The sequence below is a fragment of the Uranotaenia lowii genome, chromosome 3 (assembly GCF_029784155.1).
Source record: "Uranotaenia lowii strain MFRU-FL chromosome 3, ASM2978415v1, whole genome shotgun sequence".
Lineage (NCBI taxonomy): Eukaryota > Metazoa > Arthropoda > Insecta > Diptera > Culicidae > Uranotaenia > Uranotaenia lowii.
Genome location: NC_073693.1, coordinates 239,862,108 through 239,880,036, shown reverse-complemented (window position 1 = coordinate 239,880,036; position 17,929 = coordinate 239,862,108). Strand labels below are relative to the sequence as shown.

Sequence of the window (17,929 nt, the reverse complement as noted above, 5' to 3'; positions counted from 1 at the left end):
AATATTCATGAATATATTTGCCAGATTCGGTCTTCCAGATGTCCTGGTAACTGATGGTGGGCCACCTTTTAACTCACATGAATTTGTAAGATTTTTCCAACAGCAAGGAGTCCTGGTGATGAAAAGTCCTCCCTATCACCCAGAAAGCAACGGGCAAGCGGAGAGAATGGTGCGTCTTATTAAGGATGTTTTGAAGAAGTTTCTTTTGGATCACCGGATTAGAAAACTAGATACCGATGAGCAAATTGCTTACTTTTTGTTCAATTATAGAAACACTTGCGTTGGTAATGAAGGAGAATTTCCGGCAGAACGTTTACTGGGGTATAGACCGAAAAGATTAATTGATTTATTAAACCCCAAATGTAATTTTGAAGCACATTTAAAAGAATCAGACAGTGATAATTTTTTACCAAGCCTTCTACCAAAAGAAAACAAGGTCGAACCAGATCCAGATCCTTTTGATAATCTTACTAAAGGAAACGTTCTTTATTATAGAAACAATAATAAAACAGAATTTCAGAAATGGATTCCTGTAAAATTTTTAAAAAAGGTTTCAAATACTATTTCACAGGTCATAATCAACGGGAGAATAATTTTGGCGCATAGACGCCAACTGAAATTGGCCCCCAAGGTTCAACGGAGAGCAACAGTAAATTTTGTCATCAACGAAGAAATAAACACATTGTCACCTGAAAATGGATCGCATAACTCAAAAAGAAGAAGGGAGGAGAATGAAGAAATGGACCAGTTTGCTTCTGATACCAGTTCTGATTTTTATGGTTTTCCGGCAGAGTCGTTCATATATACAACAACGCTGAGCAAATGGACAACACGGAAGGCATTGACTCATTAATACCAGTAGTCAGAAGATCAGCCAGGATTTTGAAGAAGCGTCGAAAATCGGATTTTGAATATTACTAGATGGATTAGTCTCAATTTTATCTTTTTCAAGAAGTGTTTTTTTTAAGTTACGCCTTTACTAATGCATGTTCGAAGACATGCTTTCGATATTGTTGGATAAGTTTTGTTTAACATATTGTTTTTGCTTAATGGATGGAGAAGTTGATATAACCAGATTTAGCGTGTAAGCGCTTTCGGGAAATTGAACAATCCCTATCGAAAAGAGTGAATATCTTAAAGAGACATTCTCTGAGAGAAACCTGGAGCTTTGTATGAATCAAGAATAATACAGTCACTTCTATTCTGGCTATTAACCTGAACACCCGTGTTATCATTTCTGTGTCACGAAAACCCCATTTTAGTAGGATATAATATATCTCTTCACCGAAAGAAATTAATATCTCGAATTTCCACGGTATTGACACGTCCTAATAATTCACTTTTTAAAAAGAAAGCGCTTGTTATATGAAGTAACTTTGTAGAACAAATGATTTGTCTAAAACGCACGGATTTTGTGTTATTAATTTTGTCTCGCTAAATGTTTGATCTGGACCACTGTGCAGTGGTAGCTCACATAGTGAGGCGCGGTTTGAGAAATCAGAGTGAATAAGGAAAAATCACTTTTTTTACTGTCCAAGCCAAAGTTAAAAGGGAAATGACTTTCACTGTAAAAAATATGAATGATATTACCTATTTTTCCTTAAATAAATGAAAATCAATGATAACCCGAAATATTTGTAAAGACCTTTAGACATTTAGACTTTACATCACCAAAACTTTGTTTCAATACCTACAAATCAACAAGGTGCGAATTTTTAATTGGGGCACAATGGATTAATTTAAGGGCCTTCTGAATTATTCTACCGATAGAGGGAAAAAGCAATGCCATCTGTCGCATTTTCAAACAAACTGATTGCTGCTAACAGATGGCGGTACAATAAAAAGACAGATTTTTGGGTTGGTCGTATTGGAATTATGTATATAGTTAACAAAATATAAGAATCTTAAAATGAAAATTTTTGTCATTATGGTCATTAAGGGCTAGTTAATTAAATTATAAGCACTAAGATTCTATTATTCCAAATTAATAATTTATAACATAAACACATAAGATGGTCTGTTTTTTTTACCCTACATATCCTCACGGTAAAATGGCATATTATTAGTTTTTCGAGTAGGAACAAATGAAGTATGCATTTGCAAAATCGATAAAAAGCAACCGATCATATGAGGAAATCCTCCAGATCCAACTGAAATAAGAAACAAGATTAGGCAAAACCTTCAAATATCAAAAACTTACTGAAAAAATGCACTATTTTTGATAATCAATGACCAATAATCGAATAATTAGTATAAGTTTTTAAAGAAATAGTGCTTGATTTTTTAATAGGTATTTCTAAAATGTTCGGAAATCTCAAATACGTTTTTCGAGATTAGACCCAACTGCTGGTTTCGCCCATATGAAATGTTACGCAGTTCGTTTTCTTTGACATGAGGTTTGACAGCTCTACACGCTGGTGGCGACATCTCTCTGTAAAATAGCTTCATCCATCGATCCATTGAGAACCAATATTGAAAATCCTGAAAACCTGTAAGAGTTGCTAGTCTCTCGAAAGAGGTCTCAGCGATTTTGTTTGTAGTTTGTAATTTTATATGCAGTGAGTATTTTGGGGGTTGAACCTCTGGAAGGCGAAAACTTCCACGAAAAGCACGCAGCCATGACCACTAATGGTTCCACCACTCACCAACAAAGACCGCAAACTACCCAGCAGAGCGAAGAGGCAAAAGAGGCGAATGGAAATAGAAGAGGCGAATGGAATTTAGACGAGGCCCGTAATATAAACGGCCATCGTCATTTCAAATTGGAACGTTGGCGAAAGAACTCCGGAAGAAATTGGCGAAAGAGCTCCGGAAGAAATTGGAATATTGTGATAAGTTAAGTCACATATTCGGACAGCAGGTAAAGTTCGTCATTTTGCTCTCGCCATCGACATCATCTTATATTGGACCCTATATTTAGGACCCGCTGTTTTGGGATGAAATAACTACCCACTGCCGAGCCGTCACCGTTCAATCGGATTCAAAAACGAACACACAATTTGAATCCGCCGTTAAACCGTTGCGTCTTGGAGGTTACGTCTGCCGCTACAATAGAGGTAACTCCATCGCTCCCGGATTTAAATCCACCGTCAGACGGATTTAAATCAGCCGTTGGTTTGCCGTATCGATCCGTCGTTAGTTCGGGTGAATTTCTCACTGGCGAACTTGATCCGACCAACAACACTTCCGTGCCTGGTTCAGCACCCAAGGTGGGACCAGGCTCGTTTCAACTTACCCTGCGACAGCCTCGCAGCACCCAAGGTGGGGCCACGTACACTACAACTTACCCGTCAACTGCTTCGCACCTGACGCTGGTCGCTACCCTAGTACGCTGCCAGCTACATCGCCGCGTCAACGCCATTGGACCGAGTTTGACCTCACCGAACCCAAGGTCGGACCAACCCGAGAACCAGTACCAGGTGGTAGCCGTAATACCCATTACTGTTACTCATGAGTGATTTATTCAAAGTGGTAGAATTAAAGCTTGGGTTGTGCTCCCCAATAAATTTAAGTTTATGCGCTAGAAGGTGGAGTTTTTCTTCCTCCGAATATTCCCTGCATTTTGCTTTGATCAGTAAGCTTGCCGACCCTAGGAATTGTTTAGGGAATGTCTGGGACGCCTGCCGACTGACTAGTGGCTAGTCCTACAGTATCGACGGGGTGCCAAAACCGTCAGCGCTAGCGGACGTTACTGGACTCGACCGTTGCAGGTGTCTTCCTTCACAGGCTTTTAATCGGCCTGCTCACGAGAGTGGCCCGTATCTGGACAGACCCAGAAGGGAAGTTCTCCTTGATATTCAGAGGTCCTCAGACCCCGAGAACATTGTTGATGGTCCTTTACGTTGAGGTGATAGAGAGGATCCTTTGGAACGACGTGCTCTTATCAGATTGAGAATTGGACATACCCTACTTACAAACCTGTAATTTTTCTTAAAGGGTATCCAAATGTGCGTTTCCTGCAATGAACCGCTGACAATGGCCCACGTTATTGGAGCATGAAGATTGTAAGCGAAGGAAAGGCGAGACAGTGGTATCGATATCGTATCAGCATTGAACACAGTTAACGAAGATAATCTCATACAGTTTCTTAAAAGTGCTAATTTACTAAACAAAATTTAAGTTCTTGTAAACATTGTTAACTTTCTTAACAAGAGGAAGAATGACCATGTCGGTTAAATCCTCTCTAAATAAACAAATTCGAATTAGAATTTCGTTGAGGCGCGAGACCGCAAGGGATCTGCGGGCCGAACCGTGAAGAGGACAAACCCGTATTCGGGTGTATTCCGTGGACGTTCACAAAAACTATACAGAAATTTGACTACACTCACGTAAGCCTGAAACAGAAGAGCGCGAATTTCCCGGAAGCCAGTTTCCTTTTTGTTTTCCATTTTCTCCTTTCTTTCCTTCTTTTGCTCCTCTGTTAATTGACAGCAGTCAGCAGTAACATGTAGCCTACTGTGGTGCTATCTTGTTGTGAAATTGGACAAGGAACATGAATTTTCTAGAGCTTAACATACAAAACTACAAAGTTAAAACAAAAATCAAACTATTTGTAACCAACCGGTTAAAAACTGTGTCACCGCATGATAATGGTACTGCATGAAGCATCTGTGACCAGTCAAGAGCTGCGTCACGCAGAAGATCACATCTCCATGTCTCCGATCAATCCAAAACCCGACGTTAGGGATCAAGCGATGGGTCCACCGGCCGCGTTCCGTGCTGTCCCACTACTGATGCTGCCAGTTGGACATCGAGGCCTCTCTGGCATGTTTCCGCACATCGGGCATGTGCCTGTGCTCGTAGTAGAAGATATCTACCTCTAGAAAGACCAAGATGACCTCATGCAGCCACAACATCAGCAGCTACCGAGGACACTGTTCGGTATGCGCTGATAAGGTTCATCAGCCGCGGCACGTACCAGAGATTCTGCAGATTACACTGCCTGCTCAAGGCTGCCGCTCCGTACCGAAAAATGGACGAGGTCACGCTCCCCAGGCCCCTTCTTCTGCTGCAGCGGATCGCCAAGTTGTTTAACATAGCCCGCGAGAGGATTGCTGTCGAGATTGCCGCTTTTTTTGCAGGCGTAGTCGACGTGGGCCGTAAAACTCAGCCGGTCGTCGATCATCATCCCCAGATACTTGATCGCTCACTTATTTCAAGTAAAGCAATATTTCAAGAAACGTGGTTTGCCAAAGCATGATCATGTTTTCCAGTCAGCACACGAAGATTTTCGTGGTCCTCTATGGAATCCACATTGTCGTTGTTCCCTTTTTGAAGTTCAATATGTATAAAAGACGGAAAAAATACACAGTTGAGATTTCGGTCAACCTAGTCCAAATTGAGGAGCTTTTTGTTTGACGCTTATCGCCAGATTTTATGCAGTCATTCACCTTATCCACTTTTTTTTGTCGCTGATCGCCAGTTTGCTTAACTATCGCCCAATATTTTTCGATTGGGCGAAGCTCAAGTGAGGTGAGAGGGTTTTATTTTCCATGGGCACAACCTGAATGTTGTTAGCAGCATACCACTCTGCAAGGCCTTTTTTCCACAATACCAGGATGCCAAATCCGGCTGAGACAGCACAGACAAGTCAAGCATTTTGAAGACACTCTTTAACGTAAATTTCCTGGTTGATGGCACCGGTCGCAACGAAAATATTGCTTTTCAAGCCACAGGTTTCTTGGAAAATTTTGACAGTTTAATAAACTTGAAAATGTATGCCACCTTTCTCCTTCCGGTTGCTGTCTGAAGTCTGCCTTCAGATTTTTTCCGTTAATGTCGCATACAGCTTCAGAGATGTTGTTTTTGCCGTGAGGTTTTGCTTATCGTTGCGATTTGGAGTCACACCTTCGTATACGTCGATAGTCCGGATCGTTTTTTAGATTTATGCACGGTTGTAGACGATATTCCCAATATATTTGCGACATCTCAAATGGAGAAGTTTGGGTTGGCTTATCAAAAATTCTTACTTATTTGAGTAATCTACTTGCTTCAGAAACTGTCACGAGAACTAAACTGCCGTGTGCATACTCGAAAAGAACCTGATTATCCAGCTTTGCTTGTGCCATTTGCAATGATTCTTCCGTTTGTAATTTTACAAATATACTAAAATCCTCCCGAGTCATGGCACCTGAGTCGCCACACTTCCAACCATTTTGTCTTAAAAAAATCGTCTTGCTGCTTTAAACAAAAATCAAAAAACAAAAAGCATTTTTCACCAATACCCCCGTTCCCTGAATCCGTTCATTCCACGGCCCTGCTCTACTCTTATCTAGTCCTAGTCTTTTCTTCTCTTCTATTGTCTACTGTACTCTTCTCTACTCTTCTTAACTCTAGTATACTCTCCTTTACTCTTATCAACTACACTACTTTTTTTATATTCAACTCTACTCTACTCAACTATATTCTTTTCTACTCTACTTTTCTCTACTTTAATAAATTGTTCAAGTTTTATGAACTCCAATTTTTTATTCTAGCCGATTGTATTTTTATTCCAAGTTGGAGCTTATTTCATCTATTCATTTAACGAGTAATGAAATTGTTACCAAACGTTCGGTTAGCAATTGAAATCAAAGGTCGCTTACTGTAAAACGCTAAACTACTCCAATTTACCCCTAGTAAATTATTCTTGAATGAAATTGCGGGTTACGTGCATTAAATTGCTGTTAACCGTTAATTTTGACTTCGGATTGGGATACAAAATTTGTGCACCGATTGCATGCAGGGTGGAAAAAAACCTTCACAATAACTTTTCGTCTGAAGATTATGAGGTTTACGAATTGTAATTTTTTTTGACAGGGTAATGGTTTAACCAAAGCCGCAGATATTTTTTTTCGTTTTTCCGATTTAATAAGCCTACAAATCAAAATCTTTCCCAAAGTTCAACATGCTGTGGTTGGTTATCTTTCCAATTTTTGCAACTGCGATCCAAAGTTACATCCATCATTCTTTAATTTTGGATTTTACTAACCGAAATGGAGCGAATTCTATCATTTTGTTCCATTGCAGTTCTTTGGATAGTGTCGATACTGTTCAAATCATTAGTGCAAATTTTACGGGATCCATTCAGATTATCAATATGGACCACAACGATTTTCATCACAATCATCGGCAGGCAATGTCAACGGAACATTACAGATTTTCTCTGGTTGTGGATCTCGAATGTTCCGGAGCTCGTCCGTTCCTTGAGTTCATGTCGACGTTTGCATACTTCAATGAATCCTACCACTGGCTGTTGTTTGGTCGAGTTGATTTAAAGCCGGTTGTTTGTTCTTTGGAAACCAAAAATATTAATGTTGACACCCGAATTACTTTAGCGACATCAGATCCTAGCAAGAGGGATACTTTTGAACTGTCGGAAGTCTACGGCTCGGTTTATCGTCGAGGAGGAAGGCTTCAAGTAAGGCAAGTTGGTTGGTGGAATACTGAAGTTGGAGCTCAGTGGACAGGGCAAACGTTCTCGTACCGGAAGCGCAAGGATTTTAGGGGAATCGAGCTGCTAGTGATAACGACGGTAAGATAATTGACTCTTACTTTTTTCAGATGTGTACGCTTCCTTATTTTCTGTAAAATTTCGATCAATACAATTATACTCTGGTTAGATAAGACCGCTTTGAGAAATTCGTTAATAGAGCCTACATATCTTCAAACTTTCAGACCCTGCAAGCGAAACACGTCACTCTTCTCGAGTACATGGAGAACACTGAGGAACCCAAGGGCTACATCAACAGTCGTTACGGTTATAAAATCAGCAGACTTTTGAGCTTTCACCACAACTTTAAGTATGATCAAAATAGTTCAACAAAAATTCGAATCACCTAGTTGATTATTTCTTCAATCCTCAGGATAAAATTCCTCATCACCAAAGGTTGGTCCTTCGGAGCGGTCGGAACGAACTCAACAAGTGGTGTCATCGGTCAAACGCAGGCCAATTTGGTTGATTTCTCTGCGACCCCGGTGGGATTTACACCGGAACGGGTTTACGCGTTTGCATCGACCACAGAAATTGTGATGGGCAAATTTGTAACCGTTTTCCGTCACCCGGCCATTGGGTCGGCAAGAAATTTTTTCCTTCGGCCCTTTCAAAATTGGCTCTGGATTGCCGTTCTGGTGGTTTTGCTGATGGCGGGGGTAATACTGTTGGGTGCCTTTGGAACCGAAAAACGAACTAGTATCATGGAAAAATGCCAATTGGTTTTGGCAATTACGGCCTTCATGTGTCAACAGGGATATGCTTATGGAAGTACGGTTTGCTCTTCCCGGATTGTTATTCTAACAGTGCTCGTATTCGCCGTATTTTTGTATCAATTCTATTCGACGTTTATCATCGGCTATCTGTTGTTGCCACCTCAAAAAACGATCAAAACGCTGAAACAGCTTCTGGACAGCAGTTTGAAATTTTCCGTTGAGGATCGCGATTATAACCATCAATTTTTCAGTGTAAGTATAATTTTTGGGTATTTGTTAGGTCACAATAATTGTAGTTTTTTTTAGGCAACCACTGATAACGTTGCCATTGAGCTCTATCAGCAAAAGGTTATTCCCAACGAATTTGGTTTTGTCAATATGAGTACGGGCATGCAGCTTGCAAAACATGGTGGAACCGCCTTTCATTGTGATGTCTCTTATGGCTACACTTGGATTAAACGTATGAAGATCGATTTTCAAACTCACAAAAATAATTTAGCTTACGTTTTTCTTCATTATTTAAACAGATACTTTCAGCGATTCTCAAATCTGTGAACTACAGGAGGTCACGTTGTTTCCTTACCGGCCGTTGCATCTGATTCTACCGAGAAATAGTCCGTTAAGAGACACATTCAGAATAACTTTGCAACGTTTGCTGGAAACGGGAGTGGCCCAATATCATCGCCGGAAGTACTATATGGAAAAACCCAGGTGTACCACCAATAGCAACTCGGCCAGCGAGGTTACATTCAATGACATCGAGAGCCTGTACCGGATGTTGGCCATGGGAATCGTGCTGGGGGTAATAGTTGTTGCTGCCGAGATGTTGGTTTTTCGGTTGGAAACTTCAGTTGAAACAAGAATATTTTATCGAAATCCTTTTCTTTATAATTTTAACTAGCTATCCCGGTAAACTACCAAAAGGTCAATGAAAAAATGTTCAGTCTGTCATCCACAAGTCCTTAATAACTTCTCTGAGCATTTCGGAATCACTCAACAAAATTTCATTCTGTAGAAAACATTTTATGTCTGTTTTCGAAGTGTTCTGTCAAATAAAAGCAATAAGTGTGTCGATCAAGAATCACGAATTAAAAAGTTCTGCAAAAGGTCTTACTTACTTACTTAATGTTCCCGCGCCGATCCTCCGGTGCATAGGGCCGTGGTAAAAGACCTCCACTGTTGACGATCCGGAGCCAGCGTCTTCACTTGGTCCCAGTCAAGATCCTCGTCGACAGTTCAGATTTCGGCAGCTAGGCTTCGCCGCCGCGAGATTCTGGGTCTGCCTCTTCTTCGATGCCCATCTGGATTCCAGTCAAGCGCCTCTCTACAAATCTCGTTTTCATCTCTTCGCAGCGTGTGCCCAATCCATCTCCACTTACGTTCCCGAATCTCGATTTCTAGCGGCCTTTGATGACACCGGCGATGTAGTTCCTCATTCGAGATCCAGTTGCCAGGCCACCAAGCGCGGATGATATTCCGCAGACAGCGGTTTACAAATACTTACAGTTTTTGCGTCGTTTCCGCAGCGAAAATTTTCGCACCCGTACAGCAATACGAATTTGACGGTTGAGTCGAAGATTCGGATTTTCATTCGTAGAGAGATCTGGCGTGACCGCTAGATGTTCCGGAGACTCGCAAATGCAAATGGGGCTTTTCTGATCCAGGTTTCAATTTTTTTTTGTAATGTACCACCATCAGGCGTTATCTGGCTACCAAGATACTGGAAGCACTCCGCTTTCTCAACCTGTTGCCCAGCTACAATAAAACTGGAGGGATTTCCTGTATTCATCTCCATCGATTTGGTATTTCCGACATTGACTTTGAGACCTGCTGCCTTGGAGCTTTCGGTGAGATCGTCGAGTTTGCTCTGCATATCCGGTTGCGTTTGGGCGAGCAAAACAATATCGTCAGCCTGGTCAAGGTCGTTCAGTTGCTCCATTGTTGAATGATTCCACGGCAATCCTCGGTTCGGTGCACAGTCGATCGATCCAGTCAGAATCTCATCCATTACGATTCGAAAAAGCAGCGGTGATAAGACACATTCCTGTCTCATTCCAGCAGTTACCGGGATTGGATCGGATAAGACACCGTCGTGCAAGACCTTGCACGAAATTGTCTCGTATTGTGCTTTGATGAGATGGACTAGTTTCTCTGGGACTCCTCGTTGCCTTAGAGCCACCCAGATATTTTCGTTGTTCAGTCGGTCAAATGCTTTTTAAACATCAACGAACACCAGCAGACGAGAGTCCTGGAATCCTGGATCGGAATCCAGCATGTTGACGTTGGAGTGTAGCGTCGATTTTCTCCTGGGTCCTGTTCAGGATCACTTTGCAGAATACTTTGAGGGTTGTACAGATCAACGTTATGCCTCGCCAGTTACCGCACTCTGTCAGGTCTCCTTTCTTCGGGACCTTTACGAGCATCCAGTCGGCCAGGAATCCCAAATGTCAGCAAAAAGACGGTGCAACATTTGTGCTGACAAGACAGGGTCGGCTTTCAGCATTTCAGCAGGAATGCAATCGATCCCAGGTGCTTTGTTGAATTCCATGGTTTTGATTGCCGCTTTTATTTCAGCCAGCGAGGGGGCTTCTGAGTTGACGCCATTTATGCGACTTACTGTTGGCGCTTCGAGCTGCGGGTTCTGTTGGCCATCGCTATTCGTGACTCAGAAGAGTTGTTCGAATTGCTCAGTCCATCGTTTGAGCTGATCTGTTCGGTTGGTCTAGCTCGTTGCCCGCATATCGTAAGCGGGCGGCTGCTTTGGCTGACCCGGTACATGCCTGCTCAATTCTGACTTTCGCCTCTACCCGATTATCGACCATCCTCCAAGTTTCATCCGACATCCATTCACTTCTTCTTCCACAAACTTTACCGAGAGTACCATGGCTCGTCGTGATAAAGGCATTCTTTATTCCACACCACTGTTCTTCGACTGTTCCGTCTGTCGGCAATTCCGAGGCTCGGAATTCTAACTGTTCAACATATGCTGTTTTCAACTCTGGATTCTCCAACCGGCGGACGTCGTATCGACAACCGTCTTTCTCCTCTCGCCATTGGACACGTGCAACTCTCAGTCGTATCTCACCAAGGACGAGGTCAGATGCAATATCTGCGCTTCGTTTGTGGCGGACATCAAGAAGGCTCCTTCTCCATTTTCGGCTGATGCAGATGTTGTCAATTTAATTTTCTGTTCGGCCATCTTGGGATACCCAAGTGACCTTATGTGCTGGTGGAGGGGGAAAGAGCGATCCACCGATCCCCATGTTGTTGTTGCCACACAATTCTACAAACAGCTCTCCGTTTTCGCTCATCTGTCCTAGGCCATGGCGCCCCATGATGCGCTCAAGGTCCTGATTGTCGGAGCCAATCTTTGCGTTGCAGTCGCTTAAATGGATTTGAATGTCACCCTTCAGAATTTTCTCTACCACGCTGTTCAGTTGACTGTAAAACTGCTCTTTCTCCTGCAAATCGGCACCCAGCTAACATGAAATCGTAATAGAAATGATAATCCGAATCGAATATTAACCCTCATCCGCATTAGGGTGTCATTTTGACACCATTGCAAGTTTGAAGGCTTGTAACTTTTTTCAGAAGCTTCAAAATACAAAAATTTCTTCGGGGACCCTAAATGAATTCAAAAGTTCTTCAATATTGCATCTTTACTTTTTTTATGGACGAACCCTGGAAGCCTGGACAAAAAAACTCCCTTTTCCGACTTTTGGTGTCATTTTGACACCACAAAAGTAAAATCTATTTAAGTCGTTTGAATTATTATGAACTTCACATAAAACTTATATCAATAGAAACCTTGTAATGTCAGTAAAATATGTTTAGAACATTATATACAGCTAAAGTTACATGTTTTCTCGTTATTCAGCATGAAAGAAAAAAAATCTGAAAAAACATGCCTCACGAAAACTGCTGTAGTTCATATGTTACACGTCCAAAAAAATATTTGCCTTATGCATATGAAAGCTGAAGTTAATACCTACATCATGAAGACAAGAAATATTTTTTTAAATTTTTTTTAATGAAATGGTCACAAAAAGTTCAAAAAAGTGGTCTAAAAAACCTACTTTTCATTCGATTGCTAGTAAATACTGTTTGAGCGATGGTAGAGTTTTGAAAAAAATATGACTACAAAATGTATTAAAATTCCAACATTTTGCTGTCTTTAGATTTTTGATGCAACAAAAATTGAGTTTACTGGAATTTTTCAAAGTTCACTACTTTGCGCGATTTTTTTACAAATTGAAATTTCATCTGTTTTTGTGGTCCACCGTCAGGTTGTACCCGGATTATCAGTGCTTTTACTTTGTTTGGACCAACCAAGAGTATATTCATTGGAAAGCACATTTAATCTCCATTCTAGTGAGGTGGTACAATTCACGCTGTGAGATTTCACAAAAATATGAAAATTATAAACATAAAATCATTCCTGAATTTCTAGAACTACAAGCACCTCGTCCAGCAAAACGTGTTTGTTTGCTCTCCGAGTAGGTACGGTGGGTGGTGATTCGGGCAGAGAGCGAAGCCGACAGACGAAATAACGATGCGTGTCGTGCATTTCACCACAAGTGCTGATTAGGGTAATGAAATCTAATGCGGATGAGGGTTAAGACATTTTCAATAACCATCGTAAACAAGTTGGTATTGAGTGATTTTCCATCATTCATTTACGACAAGCTTTGCCCAAAAACAGTTTAGTCGGATAGCAGTTTAGTCAATTCGTAAATATGTCTCCAAAAAGTTGGGAATATGCTAATTCAACATTTACGATTTGAGTGAAATGATTTACGATAAATGGGCGGTCTATCGATTGAAATTCTATCCGATCTCTCTCTTTCTTCCTATGACCGGTTCGTAAAAAGAAAATTTCACCTATAGATGAGTGGGCATCGTGGTAAGGTACTGCGAACTCGGAGGACTGGAGTTCATATCTCGGTCGGTGAAATTTTTTTTCGTTTTACTCAAACTACTTAAAATCGTTTATTTTGCATTTTGTGGGGCTTGTCATTGTAGATATTTTGCATCCACTTTTGTAGCTATATGCTATTTTGGTAAGTTTAATACAATCTATTCATCTGGTATAATTGTTTGAATAATTCTGTTGTTCCTGCGATATACCTCCTTAAATGTTTGCTGGACAACGTCAGTTAGTGCATAACACTAGATCATTGTAAGGTTTCTAACCCGTGTTTTAAATCTGGCTACGATTATTCTTTCGTTTATCGGTTTTCATCTAATGAGGGTCGGACTTAACAGGAAACCAACATCTCTTTCCCGAGTAGCATATTCTCCTCGTATGCCAGAGTAAAGTAGGACTTGCCCGGACTGTGTCTTGTGTTCTCCAGTGTTAGGGTACGAGAAATGTTTCAATGAATATTTGGCACCCATCCCTTCTATAGATATAAAGAGGGGAGTGTGGCTCCCATTCAATTTTTTACATAACTTTAGAATTAATCGAACAAATGGAACCAATTTTGGCATGGGAGGGTCTTTGGAAATGAGAAATGTTTTCATGAGTATTTATGGACCCTCCCTCCTTTAAATGGGGAAATAGGAGAGGGGAAGGGGTCCTTTCTTACGATTATTTATATAACTGCAGAACAAATCAAGCAAATAGCACCAAATTTGACATGGAAGGGTATTTCAGAACAAAAAAAGGTTTCTATCGATATTTGGTACTACTCCCTCCTTTCAGTGAGGAGATAGGAAAAGGGCTCCTTTACATATTTTTGCATAGCTTGAGAATTTATCAAGCGAATGGAACCAAATTTGGCATGGGAAAGCATATGGTACGAGAATTTCTTATATGATTATTTGAAACCCCCAATTGTTCCATTGGGGATATAGGAAGGGAGTATGGAGGCTTCCATACAAAACTTCACATGAAAAAAGATTAGATCACGAGAAATGGTTCTTTTGTAATTAGAGACACCAATCTTCTTTCAGTAAGTTTATAGAAAGGGGGAGGGGACCTTATACAATTTTATTGGCCTAACTTGAGCCTTAATCAACAGAATGGAATCAAATTTGGCAAGCGAAGACATTTGGGTACGATGTATGTTTCTAAGATTGTAATAAACATTTCCGTCTTGCAGGAAGGAAAGGAGAAGGAAGGAGGGGGCTCCTTATAGTTTTGTTGTTGTGGGTTTTTGGGTACGAAAAAATAGGTATGATTATTAGAAACGCCAATCTCATTCAAGAAGTGGTGCATGAGAAAGAGAAAGGAGAGAATGGTCTCTTTAGCTTTATTGGCATAAATCAAACAATTATCAATCAAAAGGGACCATTTTTTCAGGGCGGAGTAGGAAAGGAGACACGTTTTTTTTCCATATTTTATTTGGCATAAATTGAAAACTTATCAAACAAGTTAAGCCACTGTTTTTTTATTAAAGTTCGTTAGCCCTCCCCATTTTGGAAGAGTGAGAGGATGTATAATCCATACGAATAAAATATACATTTTGGCACAATTAAAGAACTCATGAAACTTTCAAAAACACAGTAAAAATATCAGATCTTGAAAAACAAATTTAAGGATCAAGTATCACTGACTGAGATGAAATAATCTTTGATTTAAAATTATACCTACAATTTTTTAAAATAATTTTGTCAAATTTCATTTGTTATAAGAAGGTGTAGCAAAGCACACCGGATCAGTTAGTACTAATATAAAATTACCTGATAGTCCGGGAATTTTTTCTAAGTAAATTTATATTTTCACTAAATATTTGTTGAGCTAACGGAAAAACAAACAAATAAAACGTGGATAAAAAAATGACGTTCAAAACTACTTTTAACGCCAAAACGTCCAATGTTTAAGAAAATCTTGATAGAATTATTTTTATATTATTTTAAAACGTCTTGCTTGTTATCAGTAAAAAAAAACAAATCCTTGTAAATCATGTTTATTGTGATATTTTAAGTAATTGTCAGATGGTTTTAATATTTACTTCCTATGATCGAGAAACGTTCTATCATGGATGCTTTAGTCGTATAATATTCATTTTTTTTCTAAATTTATTCTGTCCATACAATTCCTTTTTCTCGAAATACTTTCCGTTGAATGCATTTTGCTAAACGATTCGTCAATATTTCTCCGATCAACATCAACACAGTTGCGCAGAGAGCAATGCCTAGAATCCAACATAAGCTTTGGATTTCTTCAAAGTCGACTTGGGAGGCTGAGAAACTTTTGGCCTGGCAAATTGGCTTTTCTGTCCGAATTTTATTACGATGGTATTGGCTGAGACCAGTTTCCAGAAAACGTTGCAACGATACTCGGAATATCTCCCTTAGAGGACTGCCGATTGGCGTGACGACATGCAGTGGTAGCAATGGGTACAGTTGAACCTCTTGCAGTTCACAAATTTCATCATCATCCAGCATGTCTGAAATTAATTGATAACTGATCAACTCTTCAATGAGATAGGTCACATTTTGGTACCAAGTATCCAAGTGTAGGCATAAGAAGTGTCACAATTGAAGGCGTATCCTCCTTTTTTGACCAGAGCTAATCCATCTGTTACATTAACGAACGCATATTTGTTCGGAAGAATTTTCCTGTGGTATATTTTAATCAATGTTATATCTCTAGTGATCTGAAAAAAATTGAAGCTGATTTTCGATTTTGTCAAACGAGGAGCTTTTAAGTACATTCAAAAAATATTTGTTGTAGCTCAGATCTTCAAATGACACTTCTAAGTTGCTTTCCAAAAGCTGTTGAGATGTTTTGATAGTTTTCGGTGTAGGCAATAGAATATAGCTGATAATAAACGAACAGTAAAACTCGTAAATCAAAATACAAAACAGTAGAAGCGAAACAACAGTCAGGCGTTGTGATCTTGTTGCAAACGTGCCTGAAAAACATTGCTGAAGAAAAAATCCTAAAAGTGCGAAGAAATATTCAGTATCCAAGGAATACTGTTTTTTCAAATGAAAGAAGCTAGCCGTCATCAGCATTATGACTGAAAAGATCAGAAGTGTGGCCATGGCGATCCAAAGATGTTTCTCGAATGGTTTGAAAAACGTTGATTCGCCATTCTGCTTTTTTGGATGCCTAAAAATGGCCACAATTTTTGCTGTCATCATTTCAATTGTTGGTTGATACAGGCTCATTCGATCCTTCATGTAACTCAAGGGCGAAGCAGAGAAATCCACCAGATTATGTTGGAGCTGTCCAATTATTCCAATTGTAGAGTTGGTTCTTATCGATTCGTAGGATATTGCTTGAGCTATGATGAATTGTATACTGTAAAACTTGGATGATTAAGTTTATTGAAGCCGGAAGATTGGTTCAAGCTTACCTAAAATTAAGATGGTAGCTTAACAAACGACTAAGACGGTAGCCGTAGATGTTTATTCGGTACGATCGCGGCTGAACTATTCTTTCCATGAATTTTAGTAGGTTTAGATCCAATTTGCGCATTGGCTGCAAGTATGGAAAGGTATTTCATAGAAAGTGATTACTTTTGGAGCAAATAAATATGCACACATATAAAAATTTGTTCGTACAGAAAATACTGCTCTTAACATTAACCCATCCAAATTGCTTCTTGTTGCATAAGAATAAGAACTCCTCCTCCATTTTGCACCATTCGTTGGATCCCATTGACCCACTAAAACTTCATGAAGTCGTCCTCCTCTCCGTTGAATTGTTCCGTAAACTTCGTACACGTTGACCATACTTGTGTTAGTGGCAATTGCCATCATAATTTTGGAATCGATGTTAATCTTTTTTCCTTCCAGTATACACAAAGCGTCATTTAAATCAGTAAACCCATCAATGTACCACCAATAAGACTCATTGAAATATGAATGATCCGATACCCAGTCTAGCAAACCGTTGATTTTGGAACATTGCCCATCGACCACCATTGCGAATCGAAAATGCTCCCTTTTCATAATCTGCCGATGGTACCGATAAAAATCTTCATCTCGAATATCGAAGTTTTGAATGGATCCCAAGAATCTCAAACTGCTTTCTTTCATCAATTCAAATGAATCGGATTCATTGCAATGAAGTATTGTCAACGTGGTCAATCGATACTGATTGACAAAATCAATTATCAATGAAGGTGATGTGAAGCAGTGAGCAGATTGAATCAAGCTGAAGTATATTAGCACGATCATTCTGGTTTCGTAAAACGTTTGATACTCATTAGAAAGTATTTCAACTCGATAGTTTTAGAAAATGCCAAGTTGGTATTTTTTTTTAATTTAGCATTCAGAGCATTCTTAATTAGAGATTTTTTTTCGTGATTTACCGTAGCAAGGAGTGAATATACAGTTTATTATTAATATTTCTGAACTCGATTGAAGTTCAGATAACTCTCGCGAATTAGAGTTTAAAACTAAAACTTTTGAATGTTAATTTTAGATTACCATTTTCCCCCGAAAATCAGGACTTAATAGCAAAGAATCCGTCTTTTTTTCAAATTATTTCTGAATGGTTCCTTATGCTTCGTTTTGAATTAATAAGTTTTTTTTAACCTTGGTGTTACATCTCTTCATTTGACGGTTCCTGTCGTCAATCTTATAATTTCTTTATTTTGACATCAAAATCGTGCTCAGGCTAAATAGTTGATTGATGTACTCAATGAACAATGATCATGTCATTTGGGATAATTATCATTATTAGTTGCTTGATTCGATAATTGGAAGTTTCCTAGAAACGCGAATAGTTGACGTGCTTTTGTGCTGAAAGGAGATTCGTCAATTAAGCTTACGATACTCGCTT

At 39.7% G+C, this 17,929-nt stretch overlaps 2 protein-coding genes across 2 annotated transcripts; one reads left to right on the top strand and one right to left on the bottom strand.

The window, feature by feature from the left end:
- The first annotated feature begins 4,589 nt into the window (after window positions 1-4,589).
- On the top strand, window positions 4,590-9,255 carry LOC129753216 (ionotropic receptor 75a-like). The gene is made up of 7 exons (XM_055749015.1): window positions 4,590-4,742; window positions 7,070-7,513; window positions 7,657-7,781; window positions 7,845-8,439; window positions 8,494-8,647; window positions 8,715-8,989; window positions 9,089-9,255. The coding sequence occupies exons 1-7, from the start codon at window positions 4,590-4,592 to the stop codon at window positions 9,098-9,100; spliced, it is 1,758 nt and encodes a 585-aa protein (XP_055604990.1). The 3' UTR covers window positions 9,101-9,255.
- Window positions 9,256-15,181: 5,926 nt separating this feature from the next.
- On the bottom strand, window positions 15,182-17,067 carry LOC129753215 (ionotropic receptor 75a-like). Its single transcript, XM_055749014.1, has 5 exons — window positions 16,705-17,067; window positions 16,497-16,621; window positions 15,847-16,441; window positions 15,638-15,791; window positions 15,182-15,581 (listed from the first exon to the last, which is right to left on the bottom strand). The coding sequence occupies exons 1-5, from the start codon at window positions 17,065-17,067 to the stop codon at window positions 15,211-15,213; spliced, it is 1,608 nt and encodes a 535-aa protein (XP_055604989.1). The 3' UTR covers window positions 15,182-15,210.
- Window positions 17,068-17,929: the final 862 nt, after the last annotated feature.